The sequence below is a fragment of the Salmo salar genome, chromosome 20 (assembly GCF_965601325.2).
Source record: "Salmo salar chromosome 20, fSalSal1, whole genome shotgun sequence".
Classification (NCBI taxonomy): Eukaryota; Metazoa; Chordata; class Actinopteri; order Salmoniformes; family Salmonidae; genus Salmo; species Salmo salar.
This window is the reverse complement of record NC_138310.1, coordinates 12,939,264-12,962,288: the sequence shown is the minus strand read 5'-3', so window position 1 is coordinate 12,962,288 and position 23,025 is coordinate 12,939,264. Positions and strand designations below refer to the sequence as shown.

General features: G+C 44.1%; 1 protein-coding gene across 2 annotated transcripts in view; it reads right to left on the bottom strand.

The window, feature by feature from the left end:
* The window catches only part of LOC106580127 (disabled homolog 2-interacting protein), a 120,797-nt gene that overhangs the window by 6,857 nt on the left and 90,915 nt on the right, over nt 1–23,025 (bottom strand). For both annotated transcript variants that reach the window (XM_014160830.3, XM_014160831.3), the window contains 10 exons: nt 13,637–13,790; nt 12,798–12,896; nt 12,127–12,681; nt 5,285–5,429; nt 4,328–4,472; nt 3,866–4,102; nt 3,510–3,711; nt 3,053–3,249; nt 1,937–2,855; nt 477–629 (listed from right to left, as the gene is read on the bottom strand). In XM_014160830.3, the coding sequence (XP_014016305.1) occupies nt 477–629; nt 1,937–2,855; nt 3,053–3,249; nt 3,510–3,711; nt 3,866–4,102; nt 4,328–4,472; nt 5,285–5,429; nt 12,127–12,681; nt 12,798–12,896; nt 13,637–13,790 (2,806 nt within the window). The remainder of the gene's footprint in view (nt 1–476; nt 630–1,936; nt 2,856–3,052; nt 3,250–3,509; nt 3,712–3,865; nt 4,103–4,327; nt 4,473–5,284; nt 5,430–12,126; nt 12,682–12,797; nt 12,897–13,636; nt 13,791–23,025) is intronic.

Genomic DNA, 23,025 nt, shown 5'->3' with positions numbered 1-23,025 from the left:
TATGGCCTCTCTTGAGCTGCAGTACGAGCAGTTCAGCCTAACCCCATCTGTCTGCCTACATTTAAACAACGTCAGAATAGAGGCTAATTGAACTCGTATACAAAACTATAAATACACTACCAGTATATATCATGGGGCATCTCTCCGCACACACAGAATCATTTTTCATACCACTTAAGCAGCATTTACCCAACAATATTCACATGAATTCAAATCATGGACAGGCCTGCTAGTAGGGAGAGACACAGTGCCTTTGTTATGCCTTTGCTTTTGGCTCCGCAACACATTCACTTCCTTGTTGGCAATCAATAACAACCCTAGAATCACGTATTAACTGCTCACGTTAATCTTTTAGGACTTTCTGCTCCTCCTCTGAAGTAATAAAGATGATGTCTGTAAGTGGCTGTGCTGAACAATATTGTGATGTGGTGCTGTAGCAGATGCTAGGTTTTTACAAGAGGCTAGACGTTAGTTACCTTTTCAGTTTGAGTGAGCTCCTCTTTGTTTTGAAGGTCTTCCCTGTGCTTGGTATCTGGGTCAACTCCCTCATGGTCTAAATACTGCACATTCATATTCAACAGCCAGGCAGCAGTGCGGTCCAGAGCATTGGGGTTCACAGGGGAGGGGGCCTGGTGGGACGAACACGCACACACATCACGCACACACAAAGCCCTTCTGGTAAGTCATGGAAAAGAAGCCCAGCAGGGTAAATGAATGCTGCACGATGACGATCACAAGCTACAATGAGAAGCCAGTGTCTACAGAGGAGTAGAGGAGAGCCAGTGTCTTCAGCTAGGAGGATTTAGAGGAACAACTGAAGCAAGTGGGAAGGCACAGGGGGGGGGGATTATTTTGCATTGTCCATCTGGAATTGTCTGTGTCAAGATTATTACAGAATCATGAGAGCTTGGTCTCACGTCTCTAAAACCTTGATAAAGAAGATTTGAATCATTGATTTGTTTAAAAGCAAAATGGTTTCTTTAGTCTGTATGTTAAACCAGTCTTTTCACCTGCCCCCCCCCCCCCCCCGGTTCATTCTCTTATAACCCCTTCTACTCTGACTGGGACATGGAGACTGCCACACACGTCCACAGGGATCAAGCCCAAAATAGAGTAGGACACTTGTTTTGTTTTAAGCGTAAATATTACCAAGGGGGAGGGGGGGGGGGCTGCAGTTGAGTTTAGATGGCAAATGCTTGTTCATTTTATAAGGAGGATTTATTCAGACCATGTACAAAAATGATTTAGTTGAGCGGAACAGGCATTTAATAACCACTCCGGTGTCCACAGTCACACAATTAATTCTGCTTGTCTAGTCTGTTAGCAGGCTCCAGCGCTGAGGCTTGTAGGGTAATGCCTGTGGCTCACTGCCCTGGGTGATTTGCTATTGGCTCAGCAAGGCTGAGTGTTATGATAGCTTATTGAGGCCAGTTGGGCTCTCCATACATACCCTCTCCACCCACCACTGTGACTGTGAGCTGGATACGTCCACTGAGGTCATATCCTGCCTGGCTCATCCCTCTAGGCCACAGATGAAGTTTGGCTGTGTGTATTATTCTGTAGTTCTGCCATTGGTTATTCCTCATCGGAATCTTAATATCTCTCTAGCCAGAGTTTGGATTTATACTCGCTGCAGGTAGGATGTACTCGTGCTGCAGGTCAGAAATAAGATTCTGATGAGGAATAACTCTCCATAACCAATGGATGAAGCCCAGAATAATACACACAGCCAAGCCCCATTAGCTTTGCTAGCCTAACTTCCGTACATGCAATCCAAACTCTGGCTCGATAGATATTAAGTAGTTAGTCAACTAAGAGCTTATCTCTAATAAAAATCAGCAGACACAACGGCTGTCCAGGATAATAGTGAGACCACACACAGCCCCCCCCCCCCCCACACACACACACACACATAGACGTGACATGCTCTACTCACTTTGTGCAGGGTGTGCTGCTTGGTCTCAGGACTGTCCCCTTTGGATGAGGACGACTGCTGTCTCAACCGGGTGCCGCCACTGGGCCCCCAGTCGGGAGATGATGACATCATGCTGCCGCTGGAGGGCCGCGGCCCAGGGTAGGCCGTCTGGAGCATGTTTGGCGGCGTCCTGCCCCTGGTGACGGGCGGAGGGGGCTGGTCTATCCTGCGCTGGGGACCGGAGCTGTTCTGCCGCGGGGGTTCCATGAGGGACAGCTGGCGGCGGGTCGTGAACTCCCCTGAGCGCCGCGCAAACTCCTCACTGCTGCTGCCGCCTCCCCCACTCCCGACTGCCACCCCTTGGGTGAGGAATACCCCCTGGTGCTTGGGGGCATCCTCTGTGTTGTTGCCCTGAGAGCTGTGAGAGCTGTGGCCCTCGGAGCCTGAATCGGCCAGGGGACCCCGTGGGGACATACTCATGGTCATGCCCGTGGCCATCTGGTAAACAGGGTTCTGGAATGAAAGCGGGGCCAGGAGCTGGGAGGGCCTCCCTGGACCCAGGGTGCTACTCTCTGTGCTAGGGTTGGTGGGGGTCTGAACCATTCTCCTGAGGGTGGGTCCGGGGCCGGGGATAATGCCCTGTGGGGTGCGGGCGGCCCAGCCCCCTGGCCCAGGGGCGACGGGGGACTGGCATTCATTGAGGAGCATGTCGCTGGGGGAGGCAGGGCGGGGGCCAGGGGTACTCTCTAGGCTGCGGCTATCTTGCAGGTCCACCATTGACAGACTCTTGCTGCCATTGGGGAGCTGCACCTCAGCCTCGTTGGCCTCCGAGTAACTGGAGCTTCTGGCTGGAGACTGCTGAATGCCAGAGTTCCTTGTCACAAAGAATAGGTCCTTGTTCTCTGGGGTTGGCGACGGTAGCCTCGTAAAATCAACCAACCTGCACCAAGACAACATTGAAAAATTAGATACATTTTGTTTTGACCAGAGACACTGTAAAGATAATGTCCTTGTGGTTCCCAAAAAACTGTTTAAAAAAAATTGCTGATTTGTAAAATCAACATCTATTAAAATAAAAATTGAAAAGCTGTAATCCTCAGATCTCTGCAGGTTGTGTGTCATACGAAGCACAAATACCCAGAAAGCTCGCTGTCCATGACCATCTTGTGGAGAGGCAGGCCGGTGGAGAGGCTGCAGCCTGCCAGGGGGAGGGGAAGGGGGGGAGAGCCCATACGCTCCGTGGGGGTAGACACCTGGACCCCAGACGGGTTGGTCAGTGCTGAGTTCACGTCCCGCAGGATACGTGCCAGTGGACCCAGCTTAGAGGCTGTGCTCTGCAGGGACACAAAATAATGTCAAGTATAGTTCTTTACAATTTCTCCCATGAAATTCCTATGAATTCATTATTTAGTAACATGTCTTTTCACATATAACATCTACATGGTGACAGACTTCTGTCCTAGCAAAATATGCATCTCTATGTCAAGCCCATTGAAAAGGACTGATTTCCGGTAGCTCTGTTCACGGAAAGTAGCAAGTATCGTGAGGTTGCCATTAGAGAGTAAATCAAAGTAGTACGGTGTAATCCTGGTACCTGGTCCAGCTGAGAGACTGCCTCGGCCAGCAGGGAGTGCAGGGTGGAGAGCTCGCGGCCCAGGTCGATGTAACCCTCGAACCCTGCCGTGTTGGAGATGGTCTCTGGGTTGGAGATCTCCAGCAGGAAGCGCTGCATGTTGGTCCACTCGTGCTCCAGGAAGTGGTTCATAAAGGACATGTACTCCTCCTTGTTACCAAACCTGGACAGACAAAGAAACAAAAACCAAAACAGGGGGGAAATGATGCTAATTTCATCAGATAAACACATATACATGTTTATTTTCATGGATGCGCACACGCACACACACTCGTACACACGCAATCGTAAACACACTCACACACACACACACTTACTTGGTGAAGTTGGCGAGGTTCTGTGTGACCTTGGCGATGAGCGTGAGGGTTCGCGCGGTGCGGTCGTCTGGGTACTCCTGCATCAGGTTGAAAAGCGACGGGGACATGACGGCCGGACACAGGAAGCGCAGGAACAAGGAGGCGCTGATCAGACGCTCGCTGATGTCCGGCCGGCCCCGACTGCTGCACTCCTGCCTCCACGAGGCAAACACCTCCTTCAGCTCCCGCGGAAAAACACTGGTAGAGACGGAAATGTTACTGCTAAATAAAATACCTTCCTTCCATGAACGCAGTACCACCATGTTGTTTTTGACTTGACCTTTTGCACAATTCACGCTTTCATTATTGATTCGATAATTGTGAAAGCTCTGAAAGATGGACACTTGATAGTAGAATATGGACACTTGATAGTAGAATAGCTACTTGCATTGGCGGAGGGGAGGGGGGGCGGGGTGTATTTACCGGTAGGAGTCGATGATCTTGCAGAAGGCCAGCTCACAGCACATCTTCAGGTTGCTCTGGTGCTCAGGGAGGTCTCCTGAGGAACACTTCCCCGGGTCCACCTCACAGTTCTCGTCTGATTCGTACAGGGCTTTGATGAACTCGCCTAGAAGAGGGAGGGAGGGAGCACAGCACACAGGCCTGGGGTCAGCACTATGTCTAGGACTACAATCTACAGTACATATAGGCTTACAGTTATGGAGTGGTTTTAATGGTAAAATAAATTAAATTCCGATTCAATTTCTTTTGGCACTAAAACCCCTCCATATAGAGTACAGTACTGCTAGTTGGAACACACTAATGCCATGCACACTGATAGTAAACCCACTTATTGTACTAAGAAAACTGCTATTTGTTATGAACGTTCATGGACCACTGGATCATTATAATGTGGTGAGTTAAATATCCTGTGACCCATGACAAAACGTGCAAAAATGTTGTATTTGTACATGGCCATAGACATCAGATCAAAGATTTAAATCACGTTTCTTTCTTCTCGCCACCCCGCAGTTAGATTGAGGAATCGTTTTCTCTGCAGAAGTGATTGTCTTTCACCAACGTCTTAAGTTGTGTTAGACGACTAAAGAAAGAGCCCAGAGTTCTCTGACAGGCTTCTTCTATTCCTTTTTCATACATTCATACTTTCAAATCGGGCCAGTCAACCTTCAAGGACAGGCCGCCTTTCTGAATCATTCAACACGGCTTCAAACAAAGTCACTTTACAGAAAAAACGATGAATTATTGATCTGAATAGAATTGAAGATCTACTGTGTGTGGAGAGATACTAACCTGGACGTATGATTCTTAATGTACAACCCATAGGCCTATTCCATGTGTTCATGGCTCCTTCGCTCTCGACTAAAAGCATTTCTCGCTCTACTGTAATGACAGCACTCGCTTGTTTAGGGTGTTACTTACCTAGCGCGTCCTGCAGGTACTTCTGCCCCACCAGTTTAAGGTACTCCTCGATGGCTTTGGTGGCCAGCGTGTTCTCCCTGAAGATCAGGTGTTCGTTCTCCCCACAGCGATCCACTTCTGACATCATCAGGTCAGTCAGGAAGTCCTGAAAAGAAAAACGGAACAGTGAGGCAGTGTTCCAATACTTTGAAAATCCTTCCTTCCCTGTGATCTCACCCCATTGAATAGATGATAGCAATGGATCCACCACAAACAGTGGGGGAAAAAAGTATTTGATCCCCTGCTGATTTTGTACGTTTGCCCACTGACAAAGAAATTATCAGTCTATCATTTTAATGGTAGGTTTATTTGAACAGTGAGAGACAGAATAACAACAAAAGAATCCAGAAAAACACATGTCAAAAATGTTATAAAATGATTTGCATTTTAATGAGGGAAATAAGTATCTGACCCCCTCTCAATCAAAAAGATTTCTGGCTCCCAGGTGTCTTTTATACAGGTAACGAGCTAAGATTAGGAACACACTCTTAAAGGGAGTGCTCCTAACCGCAGCTTGTTACCTGTAAAAAATACACCTGTCCACAGAAACAATCAATCAATCAGATTCCAAACTCTCCACCATGGCCAAGACCAAAGAGCTCTACAATGATGTCAGGGACAAGATTGTAGACCTACACAAGGCTGGAATGGGCTACAAGACCATCGCCAAGCAGCTTGGTGAGAAGGTGACAACATTTGGTGCGATTATTCGCAAATGGAAGAAACACAAAAGAACTGTCAATATCCCTCGGCCTGGGGCTCCATGCAAGATCTCACCTCGTGGGGTTGCAATGATCATGAGAACGGTGAGGAATCAGCCCAGAACTACACGGGAGGATCTTGTCAATGATCTCAAGGCAGCTGGGACCATAGTCACCAAGAAAACAATTGGTAACACACTACGCCATGAAGGACTGAAATCCTGCAGCGCCCGCAAGGTCCCCCTGCTCAAGAATACATATACATGCCCGTCTAAAGTTTGCCAATGAACATCTGAATGATTCAGAGGACAACTGAGTGAAAGTGTTGTGGTCAGATGAGACCAAAATGGAGCTCTTTGGCATCAACTCAACTCGCCGTGTTTGGAGGAGGAGGAATGCTGCCTATGACCCCAAGAACACCATCTCCACCGTCAAACATGGAGGTGGAAACATTATGCTTTGGGGGTGTTTTTCTGCTAAGGGGACAGGACAACTTCACCACATCATTTTACGGGGCCATGTACTGTCAAATCTTAGGTGAGAGCCTCCTTCCCTCAGCCAGGGCATTGAAACTGGGTCGTGGATGGGTATTCCAGCATGACAATGACCCAAAACACACGGCCAAGGCAACAAAGGAGTGGCTCAAGAAGAAGCATATTAAGGTCCTGGAGTGGCCTAGCCAGTCTCCAGACCTTAATCCCATAGAAAATCTGTGGAGGGTGCTGAAGGTTCGAGTTGCCAAATGTCAGCCTCGAAACCTTAATGACTTGGAGAAGATCTGCAAAGAGGAGTGGGTCAAAATCCCTCCTGAGATGTGTGCAAACCTGGTGGCCAACTACAAGAAACGTCTGACCTCTGTGATTGCCAGGGGTTTTGCCACCAAGTACTAAGTCATGTTTTGCAGAGGGGGTCAAATACTTATTTCCCTCATTAAAATGCAAATCATTTTATAACATTTTTGACATGCGTTTTTCTGACTTTTTTTGTTGTTATTCTGTCTCTCACTGTTCAAATAATCCTACCATTAAATTTATAGACTGACCATTTCTTTGTAAGTGGGCAAACGTACAAAATCAGCAGGGGATCAAATACTTTTTTCCCCCACTGTAGCTTTCACAAATCCTATCATGTCACCATAACAATTTCTCCCAAGGAAGAGAGGAAGACAGTATGCATTTGGAAAAGCATTGGAACAGGGCACCGGGTGTCGCCTCGTCCCATGTTCACCTCCCAAGAACTTGCAGACACGACATTGACAACATGATGAGCAGTCAAAGGCTGATCAGCGCCGTATCATGGAACTAGGCAACCAGCACCACTGCTTTACCAAGGTGTGTTATGATCAAATCGTGTTTCTTACATGTGTCGAATACAACAGGTGTAGACCTTACAGTGAAATGCTTACTTAACCAACAATGCAGGTAAGTATTTACTAAAATAAACTGAAGTTAAAAAAAAATTTAATAAGAAAAATAACAAATGTGGTAGTGATCTCTGTAGACAAGTCCTGTGAAGAGACTTACTGTAGATTGGATCATTTGCTTGCAATACACGCTATCAACGTGATCTGAAATGCAGCACGTGTACAGTCTCTACATAAATAAATAACAGTGTACTACTATTGCTGCACAGCCCAGGCCTGATGGTGAGCCTGATATATACTGAAAGCAGTGGGTTTGGAGAGAGAGTCAGTCGCAGGCAGCTCAGACAAAGGTGATGACTCACTCTTCTTACTCTCTTATCGATTCTGGTCTAATGGATCAAGTGGTTCATCCCCCCCCTCCCCCCACACACACAGTCACTCTCAGGCTGCATCTTTCTTAGCCAGTCACACTCGCTCTCCATGAGCTCCTGTTATCTGCTCCAGCTCCGTCTGACTGCAGTTACTTCTATGGGAGGCCTGTGGGGGTAGGCTAGCGCTAGGCTATGCATGCTAATGAGGTGTCAAAGGGAACGTGCTATCGTCATCTTAAAGTCCGCACCAGAGAGAGGTAGCCATTTCAGCTACTGTATATGCACAGTATGTAGCTACTGTATCAGCCAAATGTAGGCTAGATACCCGAATGCTCCTTGTCAACATATCTGGTGTCCCCCCGCGCCAGATCATTCAACCATTACGCTCTCTGGAGGATGCAGAGGATTATGAATGTATGATGTGCTGTATATCCTGTGCAGGGCAGGCTGCATGGCAGGACAGGAGTCAGAGCACTACCTGCTTGTGTGTTGAATGAGGATTTAAGGGCTTAATACAGCACCCCTCTTAGCCCTCATCACTGATGATGACGCTCATCCGTGGTTAATGTGGATGAGCAGCAAGCCCAACTCGGCGCTGGCTCGGCTCGACTGACAGACAGACAGACAGTCACAGCATATCAGTCACACACACACATACACTATGCTATACCCGTCTCACACTACTGTGATGAGCCATGCCGACATGTGAAAAGGGTTTTGCTGTCCCTACTTATACAGTACCCTCAGACAGAACTGGAGAACGGCTAGGGAAGTCTTAACATGCACTGACTGCACAAACTAACACACCTTACACACTAACAGACTACATGAGGTGGGTTTGTAAATAGATCACATTGAGCAATATTGAGACATATTTTAGATCTCTGAGAAGTTAAGCTAATTGATTGCACCCAAATTGTCAATTTTAACTCATAGAATTCATATAATATTCAATGTAGTACCCAACTTCTTTCTACCAATGAGTGAGACATGAGGAATCCCCAAAAAATGTAAAAAGCCACCCACGACCCACCACCCCAAATCCCACCAAAGCAACCACTATACAGTATCAGTTCACTATGTCTAACAAGTAGTATGGAGTTGCGGCTTGGATTATTGCTTCTTCATACTATGTAATGTATTCCCAGTGAATTTGGTTCTGTTTTTTTTCCCCTGTTCCGAGAAATTAGCGATTGAAGTATGGTGGATGATGTAACAGGCTTTGGTTTTTCTATGTATATTTTGAGGTTGGACGTTAGCATGTGGGATGCACCGATTGGTGTCAACTCGTTAGTCAGTATGTGTTACACCTATGCTGGATTGTCATCTTGATAGTGGGAAGGTGTGTCACCTGTGCAGGCCCAGGTGATATTTAAGAATGGCTGGCCCAGTGCTCCAGTTGTCTTGAGAGATGTGGAGGGTTAACACTTTTAGTTGGCTCTCCCTATTTGAGTAAAAAAAAAAAAAAAAACACTCCTTTATCTGATCTTCCCTGTTTTCATTTTGCTCCCCTTTATGGTTTGCTTCCTGTCTTCAAGTTTGGTGTGGGTTTAAATTTTGTTTGCCTGTTCTTGACCAAATTTAGTGGGCACTCATGGAGGGTGTCTTTTATGTTCCAGTTGCTGTTGCTAGTCAACTTTCAGTGGACATCCACATGAGGGTCTGTAAAGAACTCCTCCTAAAACCCCACATGTTTAGCGACAATTTGAGCTACAATTTTTGGTTTTCTTGCTGGGGAACGTAACAAAATAAAGTTGCAGGAATGCTAACCTTATTTGCTTCTAACTACAGAAACGATTTCAGACCCAATCTGAGAAGGTGGGTGTCAATCCTCTTGCGCTTTTTGAGGTGGAACAACCCTTTTTTAAATTGAAGCCGACAGCCACAGGCATTTCAATAAAATTAAAGAGATCCATTTGGTGAGAGATCGCCTCTAGACTAGGAGAAACCTCATTGAAAGTGTAGATTCATGGACCTCTATCTATCCATCTATTGGATTAGGGCAGGCTAAACAGTGAAATGAAATGAGAGGGAGGGGGTGTGAGCCACTACGGGGGCAGTGGATAAATGCAAAACAAGGCAAAGTCCCAATTGTTTCTCAGAGCAGAAAGTAGGCTAACAGAGAAAGGTTGTTTAAAATGAAGCTCCATCGCCCTGTTGCTGTTTTTACTAAAACAAGCTGCTGTAGGGCATGGACATTCTCACAGTGTTATTACATAAGCAGGAGCAATGTTTGAGGGTCAAAGTCTAAAAAGACGTTTCTGTGCTGAAACAGCTATCCTCAATGACAACCGATGACCTTGTGCACCAGAACACACACTAGCGTTAGCGTTCTGTCTCACTGCGTGGTTTTACTGCAGGAGCTGTGGGGTGGATGGGGCGAAGCAGGAATTAATGAGGACGACAAAGCTAATTATCACAGGGGGCTGACACCGCTTTCCTCCCTGGGAATGGTGAGCGAGAAGACAGCACAGTGGCCGTGTACCAGGTCACAACCACATTCATATGAGATACTGCTACTAGATCACGTTCATGTGGCTCCTACAGTAGTGGAAAAAATACCAAATTGTCATACTTGAGTAGAAGTAAAGATACCGTAACAGAAAATGACTAAAAGTGAAAGTCACCCAGTTAAACACTACTTGAGTAAAAGTCTAAAAGTATTTGATTTTAAATATACTTATGTATCAAAAGTAAAAGTACAAGTATAAATAATTTCAAATATCTTATATTAGGCAAACCAGATGGCACAATTTTCTAGTTAATTTTTATTTTGGATAGTCAGGGGCACACTCCAACACTCAGACAATTTACAAATGAAGCATTTGTGTTTAGTGAGTCTGCCAAATCAGAGGCAGTAGGGATGAGCAGGGATGTTCTCTTGATAAGTACGTATTGCACCATTTTCCTGTCCTGTTGAGCATTCCAAATCTAACTAGTACTTTTAGGTGTAAGGGAAAATGTATGGAGTAAAAAGTACATTATTTTCTTTAGGAATGTAGTGAAGTAAAAGTAGTCAAAATTATTAAGTACAGATACCCCAAAAAACTACTTAAGTAGTACTTTAAATATTTGTACTGAAGTACTTTACACCACTGCTGAGAAGTGAAACACTTCTCCAGGCGTGGTGAGATTTGATGGTCTGCACAGTGTGTAATAAAGATGGAATGTGGATAAAGACTGAATTTGAACATGACGACCTCTCTCTCTCTCTCTCTCTCTCTCTCTCTCTCTCTCTCTCTCTCTCTCTCTCTCTCTCTCTCTCTCTCTCTCTCTCTCTCTCTCTCTCTCTCTCTCTCTCTCTCTCTCTCTCTCTCTCTCTCCTCTCTCTCTCTCTCTCTCTCTCTCTCTCTCTCTCTCTCTCTCTCTCTCTCTCTCTCTCTCTCCTCTCTCTCTCTCTCTCTCTCTCTCTCTCTCTCTCAATCTCCCTTACTATATATATAGAGAGAGAGAGAGAGAGATATAGTAAGGGAGATTTTGTTGTTTGGACAGATTTCTCAATTCAATACAGTAGATCAATGTTACTGCTTCAAAAACATCAAAACAATCCCTCAATGGGATATATTGATTCTCTGAATAAGAGAAGGACATTTTACCACATAGCCTAATGTATGGCAAGTGGTCAAAAAAAGGGACTGAATTGAAATGGTCTATGTGATTGTTTCAAATGCAACATTGTGAGGTATTAGCAACAGGTTTGCTTTTTCAGCCATGTCAGTCAGTGTACGCAAATCCTCTCTCAGCTAGTCCTCATTAGAAAGTACTAATACAATATCTTGTCCTCAGTCCCCCAATCACACACTCTAAGCAGGGGTAGTTTCAGTTATTTTTCCACAGCATGTGAAGGCTGGGTCACATTCATTAGGGAACACAATGGAAAACGTTCTAAAGCATTTTGCAATGGAAAACTAAAATGAGCCAGGTAGTCCGTTCCTGCTTCTGTTTGTTTTCTTCCGTTTGACTCCTCATGAACACGACCCTGCTGCCAACCCAAACAGGAAGCATTCACATTCCTCCAGGAGACTGCTTACGGTAAGCATGGGGAAGGAGGACTCCCAAAGACTAGGTTAAGTTACAAAGCCCCTGGTGAAAAAACGAGGCTCACTGGACCTTTAAACCCCTTTACCTTATACAGCTACTGTGTGCAATATGCAGCTGGGATTATGTTGATTGTTGCTTACTTGAGACAACGGTATCACTGATTGTGAGTAATCAAAGCCCTCACAGCTGTAATGATTACAATACGTTTTATTGTGAATATCAATTTGATCTAGGTCGTGTTTATTGTTGACAGTTGGCAATGTGACTATTTTGGACTATCATTTGAAAATGCGTAGAACACAGCCTCTGGAGAGTAGGGTGCCTTACCTTAGCCTTGCCGGTGCTTTGTAGGATGTGCACCAGGGCACTGGCCATCTCCTCCTTGTTCTTCACACTGAGGCCCGGCTCCATGATGGAGCACATCAGCATGTAGTTATTGGTAATGTACTCCGCAAACTCCTTATATGACTCCATAGGCAGGATGCTCATGCTCTGGTACCGCGACTTGAGCCGAATCATAGGTCCGGGAGTTTTCCCTTTGTTCGGGTTGGGCGTGCTCACAGAGTACCACTTCTCCACGAACTGGCGTCCCGTGACGGCGCCGGTGGGAATGTTGACCAGGCCCACATAGCTGTTCTTGTCCTTCTTTTTCTTTTTATCAGTCTCCTTGTACAGGTGGACGGTGACACTTTTGATGGCAGGTAAGTTGTTGAACTCAAAGTGCTCTCCCCAGAACACATTGTCTGTTTTGAGTTTGCAGGTAGTCCGTGCGTAAAGCGTGTCGTCCAGACACAACTCACAGAAGTACTTTTTCTTGGCTGGAAGGTCCTTTGCCTCAATAATCCACATTTTCAGCAGGTTCTCCACACGCCGACTGTTGTCCTGTGAAAAACATCAAACGTGCAACTTCAAACAACAACATTTTTATGGGTGCTCTGACATGTGTTCTACTGTTCTCTTTCCTTCCACAGAGGGCCCACTACTTGTATAGGGTTTACCTTGTTTGGATTTACAGCTCTCCTTAAGTTCTCCATCCATTTGTCCCTCTCGGCAGATGACCGACATGAAAAGCATTTTGTTCCAGTGGAAGTGGTTACCTGTGAAGTATGGCAGACAATTAAGCCCTTCCCTTTATGAAAAAGACCCATATGAAAGCAGGGTTGGGTATCACACACACACACACACACACACACACACACACACACACACACACACACACACACACACACACACACACACACACACACACACACACACACACACACGCTTCAGCTGGGCTGCAGGGTCTGTGCACAGTGCACACTAAACACTGAGCCTGGACAGCCATTGAAATCCTCTTTCACTTGTCCACGAGAGAAACGCTTGTCCACTCGATCACAGAGCCATGGTCTGTCCAGCTGGCAGCGTGCTTTAGCATAATAGGCAGTAAATCCTTGTGAATTGGGCCCTCTCGGAGCTCACCTCTCTGAGCAAATCCAGAGAGCAGGAGCATGGAGTTGTCAACAGATGGGCCAGACAGACACACAGGCCACTACCAGGCAGGAAGAGGGGAAGGGAGACCCTCCTGGCAGTGGGGACGCTCCCTAGCAGATGTCCAGCCACACACTCACACTACCCAAAGGCACTGGCTGCTTGACAGACATTGAGGGACCGCCCACCTTTTATCACGCATGTTTTCAGACTAAGGTAATGGCGACGAAATAAAGAGATTAGACACAATGCATTATATACGGTGCTTCAGGATACTAAGAGACGCTATTAAAAAGAGTCCACACTTAGCGAGCCTTGAGCTGTGGCAGTCATGAGAGGCAGTGGTGGCGCTGGTGGGAGGGCTCACCTCGAAGCAGTAGTCCTGGCCCAGGATGCTGCTGTGCACCGGTTTGATCAACACCTCGTCCTCCATGCTGAGATCCAAAGCTTCTACTGCACTGCTGGGGCTGAACAACGACTCATGAGACCGTGATTCCTTCAGCCTAGGCATTAGATGGGATCTGGGGGAGAAGAGGAAGAGACGCAGTCAGTCATTCACACAAATACAATATCTCAACATAGGCAACAGTCAACTATGTCCCACACCAAGGGAAGAGGGCTGGGGAAGGCATGTGTTCCAAAAACAGACTGGTGTTATGGGTACGCCCTGTCAGATGCCACTGGCTCTGGCCCTACGGGGTTGGCATGACTGAGATCTCCATTATTTCCCAGCTGGTAGCTCTCCTGCTTGGATGGGCTTTTGATGGTCTGGCAGGTGGGGACACCGCTCCAATAATGCTTTATAGGGCCTCTGGCAAACAGCAGAGCGCAGCTGCAGAGACAAGGAGGTGGCAATCTGACTCGTCACTCAGTCACTAGGCAGGGAAGACTACCATCATGGCCATTAGAGGTCAACAGCAATAACAAAATTCAAGTGATATCAATCGATATCATTAAAGTGAAAGAAGACAAGAAACTAGTACTACCCACAGTAACATATGATAGCTGATACAGATATTCGTGCAACTGTAAGTAACTGTAAGGGTTCATTTTAGTGTTATTGGTTCAATATTTTAGCTGAATGTGAAAAACATGGCATCCGTAAAACAAGTATCACAACCTTCAATCCTCAACTTGATTTACTGACCGAAAAAGACAAAAATAAAATTTTAAGGGGAATGGAAACACTAGGCTTTAGAACGCCAGCTATCTGTAAATCGCCATATTGGCATTGTTGCATCACTGGCAAGTTGTCACAGATAATATAGACAGAAGAAATGTTTGCTCCTATAGTGTATGCTCTTCTTTCTGTTGTTCCATAAGTGGTGTTGGTTAACTCCTGCACATTATATTTCATTTCTAGGAGGGTAAGCAGGGCAATTAAGCACCTGCTGAGCGGCAAAAGGAGAGATAGGCGCTTACTCATCGCTCCCCTGGCTATTCATTGGCTGCATGAATTAAACATGGCTGTACTTCCTGCCTCGGGGATGAGTCGGGAAAAATCCTCGGGTGGGGGGTGAGTCGTCACATTCTCTAGCTCAGCTCATTAGTATGGTGGCGGGGACACAGTGAGGAGCAGTGAGAAATACAGAGAGATACCTGGCAGAGCTGAGAGGTCCAACTAAATTAAACCTTCCTCTCTGAGAAGCTAGATCTCTGGGGGAAAACATTTTGCATGTGGGTAACATTTTAAAATAGAGTCTCTGGGAAGCTCTGGGTGGATTTTGTTCTTGCTGACTGTTTAACAAAATGTGACAGTGTAAAATTGTTTACAATAAGCCTCAATGAAACAAATTGTACTACAGTAATGTACTACAATAATGTTATAATGGCCTTTAAATGAAAATGGGTTTGGTTCCATAATATTAGGGCAGAGTTTCCTAAATCCAGTCTTCGAGGACGTCCAACAGTACACATTTGTGTTGTATCCCCAGCCTCTACTTGTCAATGAATCATCAAGCCCTCAATGAGCTGAATCAGGTGAGTTTGTCCTGGGCTACAACTGAAAATGTGTGCTGTTGTTGCGGGTACTCGAGGACTGGAGTTGGGAACCACTGATATAGGGGATCAATGACGTAAAAGAAATCCTCATATTTCCAGTCAATGACAAACAAGTGTCATGATCACTAGACCAAACTCCAAGGCAGTAGGCTAGCTCGGTAACTCATGCTGCAGTCTGTTAACGCACTGTGCTGACAACTTTGCTGCTTTTTAATTCACTTCCTGAGAGATTCATGAGCGTCTATTGGCAGCTATTCAACTTGCAGTCTGTGGCTCAGCATTTACCCAATGATCTTGTCAATGCCATTGCAGGCCGTTGGGGGCCATGCACACAAACAGCCGATAACAGCCAATTAAATGAGGTCAGACTATCGTTTGTCTCTGCGACGGTGGTCTCTGAATCGAACTTAACATAAAACAAACACTTCTATCTCTTACAGCACAGAATGAAAATATATACGTACAGTAGCCTAAAAGGAGTAATTTATGAATAGAATACTGTATTCTAGTATTTCATGAGGTTATACGTATTGCTATCAACAACAAAAAAATTATTTCAAAAATGATATCCAACTCCACACTGATATTGTTAATGTTTACAAACCCTTAAATGTTTTTTCTGAAAAAACAAAAAAAACAATTGTAACTAATTGTGGACAACATTCAACAAAGGATTAAAGGAAAACTCCACCCAAAAACTATCTTTTTGTAGTTGTTTCATTAGTCCATTGTTGATATAGTCCGAAATGTTTTGCATATCAGCAATGAAGTTTAAGGTATACAGTATAACTTTCAAAATACAGAAATACAACTGGCTGAATTTCTGTATTTTGAAAGTTATACAGTACCAGTCAAAAGTTTGGACACCTGCTCATTCAAGGGTTTTTCTTTATTTTTACTATTTTCTACATTGTAGAATAACAGTGAAGACATAAACAGATATGGAATCATGTAGTAACCAAATAAGTGCTCTTCTGTCCAGTGTCTGTGTTCTTTTGCCCATCTTAATCTTTTCTTTTTATTGCCCAGTCTGAGATATGGCTTTTTCTTTGCAACTCTGCCTAGATGGCTAGCATCCCAGAGTCGCCTCTTCACTGTTGACATTTAGACTGGTGTTTTGCGGGTACTATTTAATGAAGCTGCCAGTTGAGGACTTGTGAGGCGTCTGTTTCTTAAACTATATTATATTTATATATTTTAGTCATTTAGCAGACACTCTTATCCAGAGCGACTTACAGTAGTGAATGCATACATTTCATACATTTTTTTCCCCCGTACTGGTCCCCCGTGGGAATCGAACCCACAACCCTGGCGTTGCAAACACCATGGTCTACCAACTGAGCCACACGGGACAAGTACACGAATGTACTTGTCCTCTTGCTCAGTTGTGCACCGGGGCCTCCCACTCCTCTTTCTATTCTGGTTAGAGCCAGTTTGCGCTGTTCTGTGAAGGGAGTAGTACACAACGTTGCACAAGATCTTTAGTTTCTTGCCAATTTCTCCCATGGAATAGCCTTAATTTCTCAAAACAAGAATAGACTGAAGAGTTTCAGAAGAAAGTGCTTTGTTTCTGGCCATTTTGAGCCTGTAACCAAACCCACAAAAGCTGATGCTCCAGATACTCAACTAGTCTAAAGGCCAGTTTTATTGCTTCTTTAAATCAGGACAACAGTTTTCAGCTGTGCTAACATAATTGCAAAAGGGTTTTCTAATGACCAATTAGCCTTTTAAAATGATAAACTTGGATTAGCTAAGACAACGTGCCATTGGAACACAGGAGTGATGGTTGCTGATAATAGGCCTCTGTACGCCTACAGTATGTAGATATTCCATTAAAAGAAATCAGATACAGTTTCCAGCTACAATAGTCGTTTACAACAATAATTATGTCTACACTGAATATTTGATCAATTTGATGTTATTTTAATGGACAAAGTAATGTGCTTTCAAAAACAAGGACATTTCTAAGTGACCCCAAACTTTTGAACGGTAACACACACACACACACACACACACACACACACACACACACACACACACACACACACACACACACACACACACACACACACACACACACACACACATATATATATATATATATATATATATATATATATATATATATATATAGTGAGTGAAAAAAGTATTTGATCCCCTGCTGATTTTGTACGTTTGCCCACTGACAAAGAAATGATCAGTCTATAATTTTAATGGTAGGTTTATTTCAACAGTGAGAGACAGAATAACAACAGAAATATCCAGAAAAACGCATGTCAAAAATGTTATAAATTGATTTGCATTTTAATGAGGGAAAGATTTCTGGCTCCCTGGTGTCTTTTATACAGGTAACGGGCTGAGATTAGGAGCACAATCTTAAAGGGGGTGCTCCTAACCGCAGCTTGTTACCTGTAAAAAAGACACCTGTCCACAGAAGTAATCAATCAATCAAACTCTCCACCATGGCCAAGACCAAAGAGCTCTCCAAGGATGTCAGGGACAAGATTGTAGACCTACACAAGGCTGGAATGGGCTACAAGACCATCGCCAAGCAGCTTGGTGAGAAGGTGACAACATTTGGTGCAATTATTCGCAAATTAATGAAACACAAAAGAACTGTCAATCTCCCTCAGCCTGTCGCTCCATGCAAGATCTCACCTCGTGGAGTTGCAATGATCATGAGAACAGTGAGGAATCAGCCCAGAACTACACGGGAGGATCTTGTCAATGATCTCAAGGCAGCTGGGACCATAGTCACCAAGAAAACAATTGGTAACACACTATGCCATGAAGGACTGAAATCCTGCAGCGCCCGCAAGGTCCCCCTGCTCAAGAAAGCACATATACATGCCTGTCTGAAGTTTGCCAATGAACATCTGAATGATTCAGAGGACAACTGGGTGAAAGTGTTGTGGTCAGATGAGACCAAAATGGAGCTCTTTGGCATCAACTCAACTCGCTGTGTTTGGAGGAGGAGGAATACTGCCTATGACCTCAAGAACACCATCCCCACCGTCAAACATGGAGGTGGAAACATTATGCTTTGGGGGTGTTTTTCTGCTAAGGGGACAGGACAACTTCACCGCATCAAAGGGACGATGGACGGGGCCATGTACCGTCAAATCTTGGGTGAGAACCTCCTTCCCTCAGCCAGGGCATTGAAAATGGGTCGTGGATAGGTATTCCAGCATGACAATGACCCAAGACACACGGCCAAGGCAACAAAGGTGTGGCTCAAGAAGAAGCACATTAAGGTCCTGGAGTGGCCTAGCCAGTCTCCAGACCTTAATCCCATAGAAAATCTGTGGAGGGAGCTGAAGGTTTGAGTTGCCAAACGTCAGCCTCGAAACCTTAATGACTTGGAGAAGATCTGCAAAGAGGAGTGGGACAAAATCCCTCCTGAGATGTGTGCAAACCTGGTGGCCAACTACAAGAAACGTCTGACCTCTGTGATTGCCAACAAGGGTTTTGCCACCAAGTACTAAGTCATGTTTTGCAGAGGGGTCAAATACTTATTTCCCTCATTAAAATGCAAATCAATTTCTAACATTTTTGACATGCGTTTTTCTGGATTTTTGTTGTTGTTATTCTGTCTCTCACTGTTCAAATAAACCTACTATTAAAATTATAGACTGATCATTTCTTTGTAAGTGGGCAAATGTACAAAATCAGCAGGGGATTAAATACTTTCCCCCCCCACTGTACATACATACATACACACAGTTCAAGTCGGAAGGAAGTTTACACACATTTCGGTTGGAGTCATTAAAAATCGTTTTTTTCAACCACTCCGCAAATTTATTTTCAACAAACTATAGTTTTGGCAAGTCGGTTAGGATATCTACTTTGTGCATGACACAAGTCATTTTTCCAACATTTGTTTACTGACAGATTATGTCAATTATAACTGACTGTATCACAATTCCAGTGGGTCAGAGGTTTACATACACTAATTTGACTGTGCCTTTAAACAGCTTGGAAAAAGAATGTTATGGCTTTAGAAGCTTCTGATAGGCTAATTGACATCATTTGAGTCAATTGGAGGTGTACCTGTGGATGTATTTCAAGGCCCATCTTCAAACTCAATGCCTCTTTGCTTGACATCATAGGAAAATCAAAAGAAATCAGCCAAGACCCCAGAAAAAAAAATTGTAGACCTCCACAAGTCTGGTTCATCCTTCGGAGCAATTTCCAAATGCCTGAAGGTACCACATTCATCTGTACAAACAATACTACGCAAGTATAAACACCATGGGACCACACAGCTGTCATACCACTCAGGAAGGAGACGAGTTCTGTCTCCTAGAGATGAATGTACTTTGGTGCAAAATGTGCAAATCAATCCCAGAACAACAGCAAAGGACCTTGTGAAGATGCTGGAGGAAACCTGTACAAAAGTATCTATATCTACAGTAAAACGAGTCCTATATCGACATAACCAGAAAGGCTGCTCAGCAAGGAAGAAGCCACTGCTCCAAAACCGCCATAAAAAAAGCCAGACTACGGTTTGCAACTGCACATGGGGACAAAGATCATACTTTTTGGGGAAATGTCCTCTGGTCTGATGAAACAAAAATAGAAATGTTTGGCCATAATGACCATCGTTATGTTAGGAAGAAAAAGGGGGAGGCTTGCAAGCCAAACAACACCCACGGGGGACCAGTACGGGAAAAAAATGTATGAATTCACTACTGTAAGTCGCTCTGGATAAGAGCGTCTGCTAAATGACTAAAATGTAAATGTAAATGTAACACCATCCCAACCGTGATGGACAGGGGTGGCAGCATGTTGTGGGGGTGCTTTACTGCAGGAGGGACTGGTGCACTTCACAAAATAGATGGCATGATGAGGATGGAAATTTATGTGGATATATTGAAGCAACATCTCAAGCTTGTGGAAGGCTACCCAGAACGTTTGACCCAAGTTCAACAATTAAGGCAATGCTACCAAATACTAATTGAGTGTATGTAAACTTCTAACCCACTGGTAATGTGATGAAAGAAATAAAAGCTGAAATAAATCACTCTACTATTATTTTGACATTTCACATTATTAAATATTGTACAGAAGATAGCCTTATTTGGTAAAAGACCAAGTCCATATTATGGCATGAACAGCTCAAATAAGCAAAGAGAAATGACAGTCCATCATTACTTTAAGACATGGTCAGTCAATCCGGAAAATGTCAAGAACTTTGAAAGTTTCTTCAAGTGTAGTCGCGAAAACCATCAAGCGCTATGACGAAACTGGCTCTCATAAGGACAGCCATGGGAATGGAAGACCCAGAGTTACCTCTACCACAGAGAATAAGTTCATTAGAGTTACCAGCCTCTGAAATTGCAGCCCAAATAAATGCTTCAGAGTTCAAGTAACAGACACATCAACTGCTTGGAGACAGTGTGAATCAGGCCTTCATGGTCAAATTTCTGCAAAGAAATCACTACTAAAGGACACCAATAAGAAGAAGAGAATTGCTTGGACCAAGAAACACGAGCAATGGACGTCAGACCGGTGGAAATTTGTCCATTGGTCTGTAGTCCAAATTTGAGATTTTTGGTTCCAACCGCCGTGTCTGAAACGGATGATCTCCGCATGTGTATTTCCCACTGTAATGCATGGAGGAGGAGGTGTTATGGTGTGGGTGTGCTTTGCTGGTGATACTGTCAGATTTATTTAGAATTCAAGGTACCGTAAATTCCGGACTATAAGCCGCAACTTTTTCACAGGCTTTGAACCTCGCGGCTTAAACAATGACGCGGCTAATATATGGATTTTTCCCACTTTCAAAATTATTTTCTCCAAAAAAACACATTCTGTGACGTGCTCAGTTTTTTGGCGGCATGAAGCTTTCATTAGACCAATGAAATTGCCGAACGGGTTAAGGTCAAACAACTTTTTTGTTTACTGTTTAGATTAAATCGAGCGCTCTCAAACTTCCCATCATTCTGATTACGGTAGTCATTTTGTCACCCTCATCATGGCAAAGACACGGAGAAATGCATATGATGCAGCTTTTAAGTTGAAGGCGATTGATCTGGCTGCTGCACGGGAGCTTGGTCTTAATGAGTCGATGAAAAGACGTTGGAAACAGCAGCGTGAGGAATTGACTCAGTGCAAAAAGACAACTAAAGCTTACTGTTAATTTTACATTTTTTGTTACAAGCCGTGTTTCGTTAAAGCCTATTTATTTTTGTTACAAGCCTTGTTTCGTTAACCTGTTGGGGATAGGGGGCAGTATTTGCACGGCCGGATAAAAAACGTACCCGATTTAATCTGGTTACTACTCCTGCCCAGTAACTAGAATATGCATATAATTATTGGCTTTGGATAGAAAACACCCTAAAGTTTCTAAAACTGTTTGAATGGTGTCTGTGAGTATAACAGAACTCATATGGCAGGCAAAAACCTGAGAAGATTCCTTACAGGAAGTGGCCTGTCTGACAAGTTCTTGTTCTTCTTGGCTCTGTTTATTGAAGACTGAGGATCTTTGCTGTAACGTGACACTTCCTACGGCTCCCATAGGCTCTCAGAACCCGGGAAAAAGCTGAATGATATCGAGGCTGCCCCTGGCTGAAAAACATTAGCGCGTTTGGATAGTGGCCGGTCAGAGGACCATCAGACTGGGGCTCGTGCACGAGATGTTTTTATTTTCTCTCTCTTTGAACGTAAACACGCTTTCCCGGTCGGAATATTATCGCTTTTTTACGAGAAAAATGGCATAAAAATTGATTTTAAACAGCGGTTGACATGCTTCGAAGTACGGTAATGGAATATTTAGAATTTTTTTGTCACGAAACGCGTCGGGCGCGTGACCCTTATTTACCCTTCAGATAGTGTCTTGAACGCACGAACAAAACGCCGCTATTTGGATATAACGATGGATTATTTGGGACCAAACCAACATTTGTTATTGAAGTAGAAGTCCTGGGAGTGCATTCTGACGAAGAACACCAAAGGTAATCAAACTTTTCTAATAGTAAATCGGAGTTTGGTGAGTGCCAAACTTGGTTGGTGTCAAAATAGCTAGCCTGTGATGGCTGGGCTATCTACTTAGAATATTGCAAAACGTGCTTTCACCGAAAAGCTATTTTAAAATTGGACATATCGAGTGCATAGAGGAGTTCTGTATCTATAATTCTTAAAATAATTGTTATGTTTTTTGTGAACGTTTATCGTGAGTAATTTAGTAAATTCACCGGAAGTGTTCGGTGGGAATGCTAGTCACATGCTAGTCACATGCTAATGTGAAAAGCTGGTTTTTGATATAAATATGAACTTGATTGAACAAAACATGCATGTATTGTATAACATAATGTCCTAGGGGTGTCATCTGATGAAGATCATCAAAGGTTAGTGCTGCATTTAGCTGTGGTTTGGGTTTATGTGACATTATATGCTAGCTTGAAAAATGGGTGTCTGATTATTTCTGGCTGGGTACTCTGCTGACATAATCTAATGTTTTGTTTTCGTTGTAAAGCCTTTTTGAAATCGGACCGTGTGGTTAGATTAACGAGAGTCTTGTCTTTAAAATGGTGTAAAATAGTCATATGTTTGAGAAATTGAAGTAATAGCATTTCTAAGGTATTTAAATATCGCGCTACGGGATTACACTGGCTGTTGAGTAGGTGCAAGCGTCCTACCTAGCCCATAGAGTTTAAAGCCTATTTATTTTTGTTACAAGCCGTGTTTCGTTAAAGCCTGTGTAAAGTTCATTTGTTTCAATGTACCGGTAGGCACCTGCGGCTTATAGACATG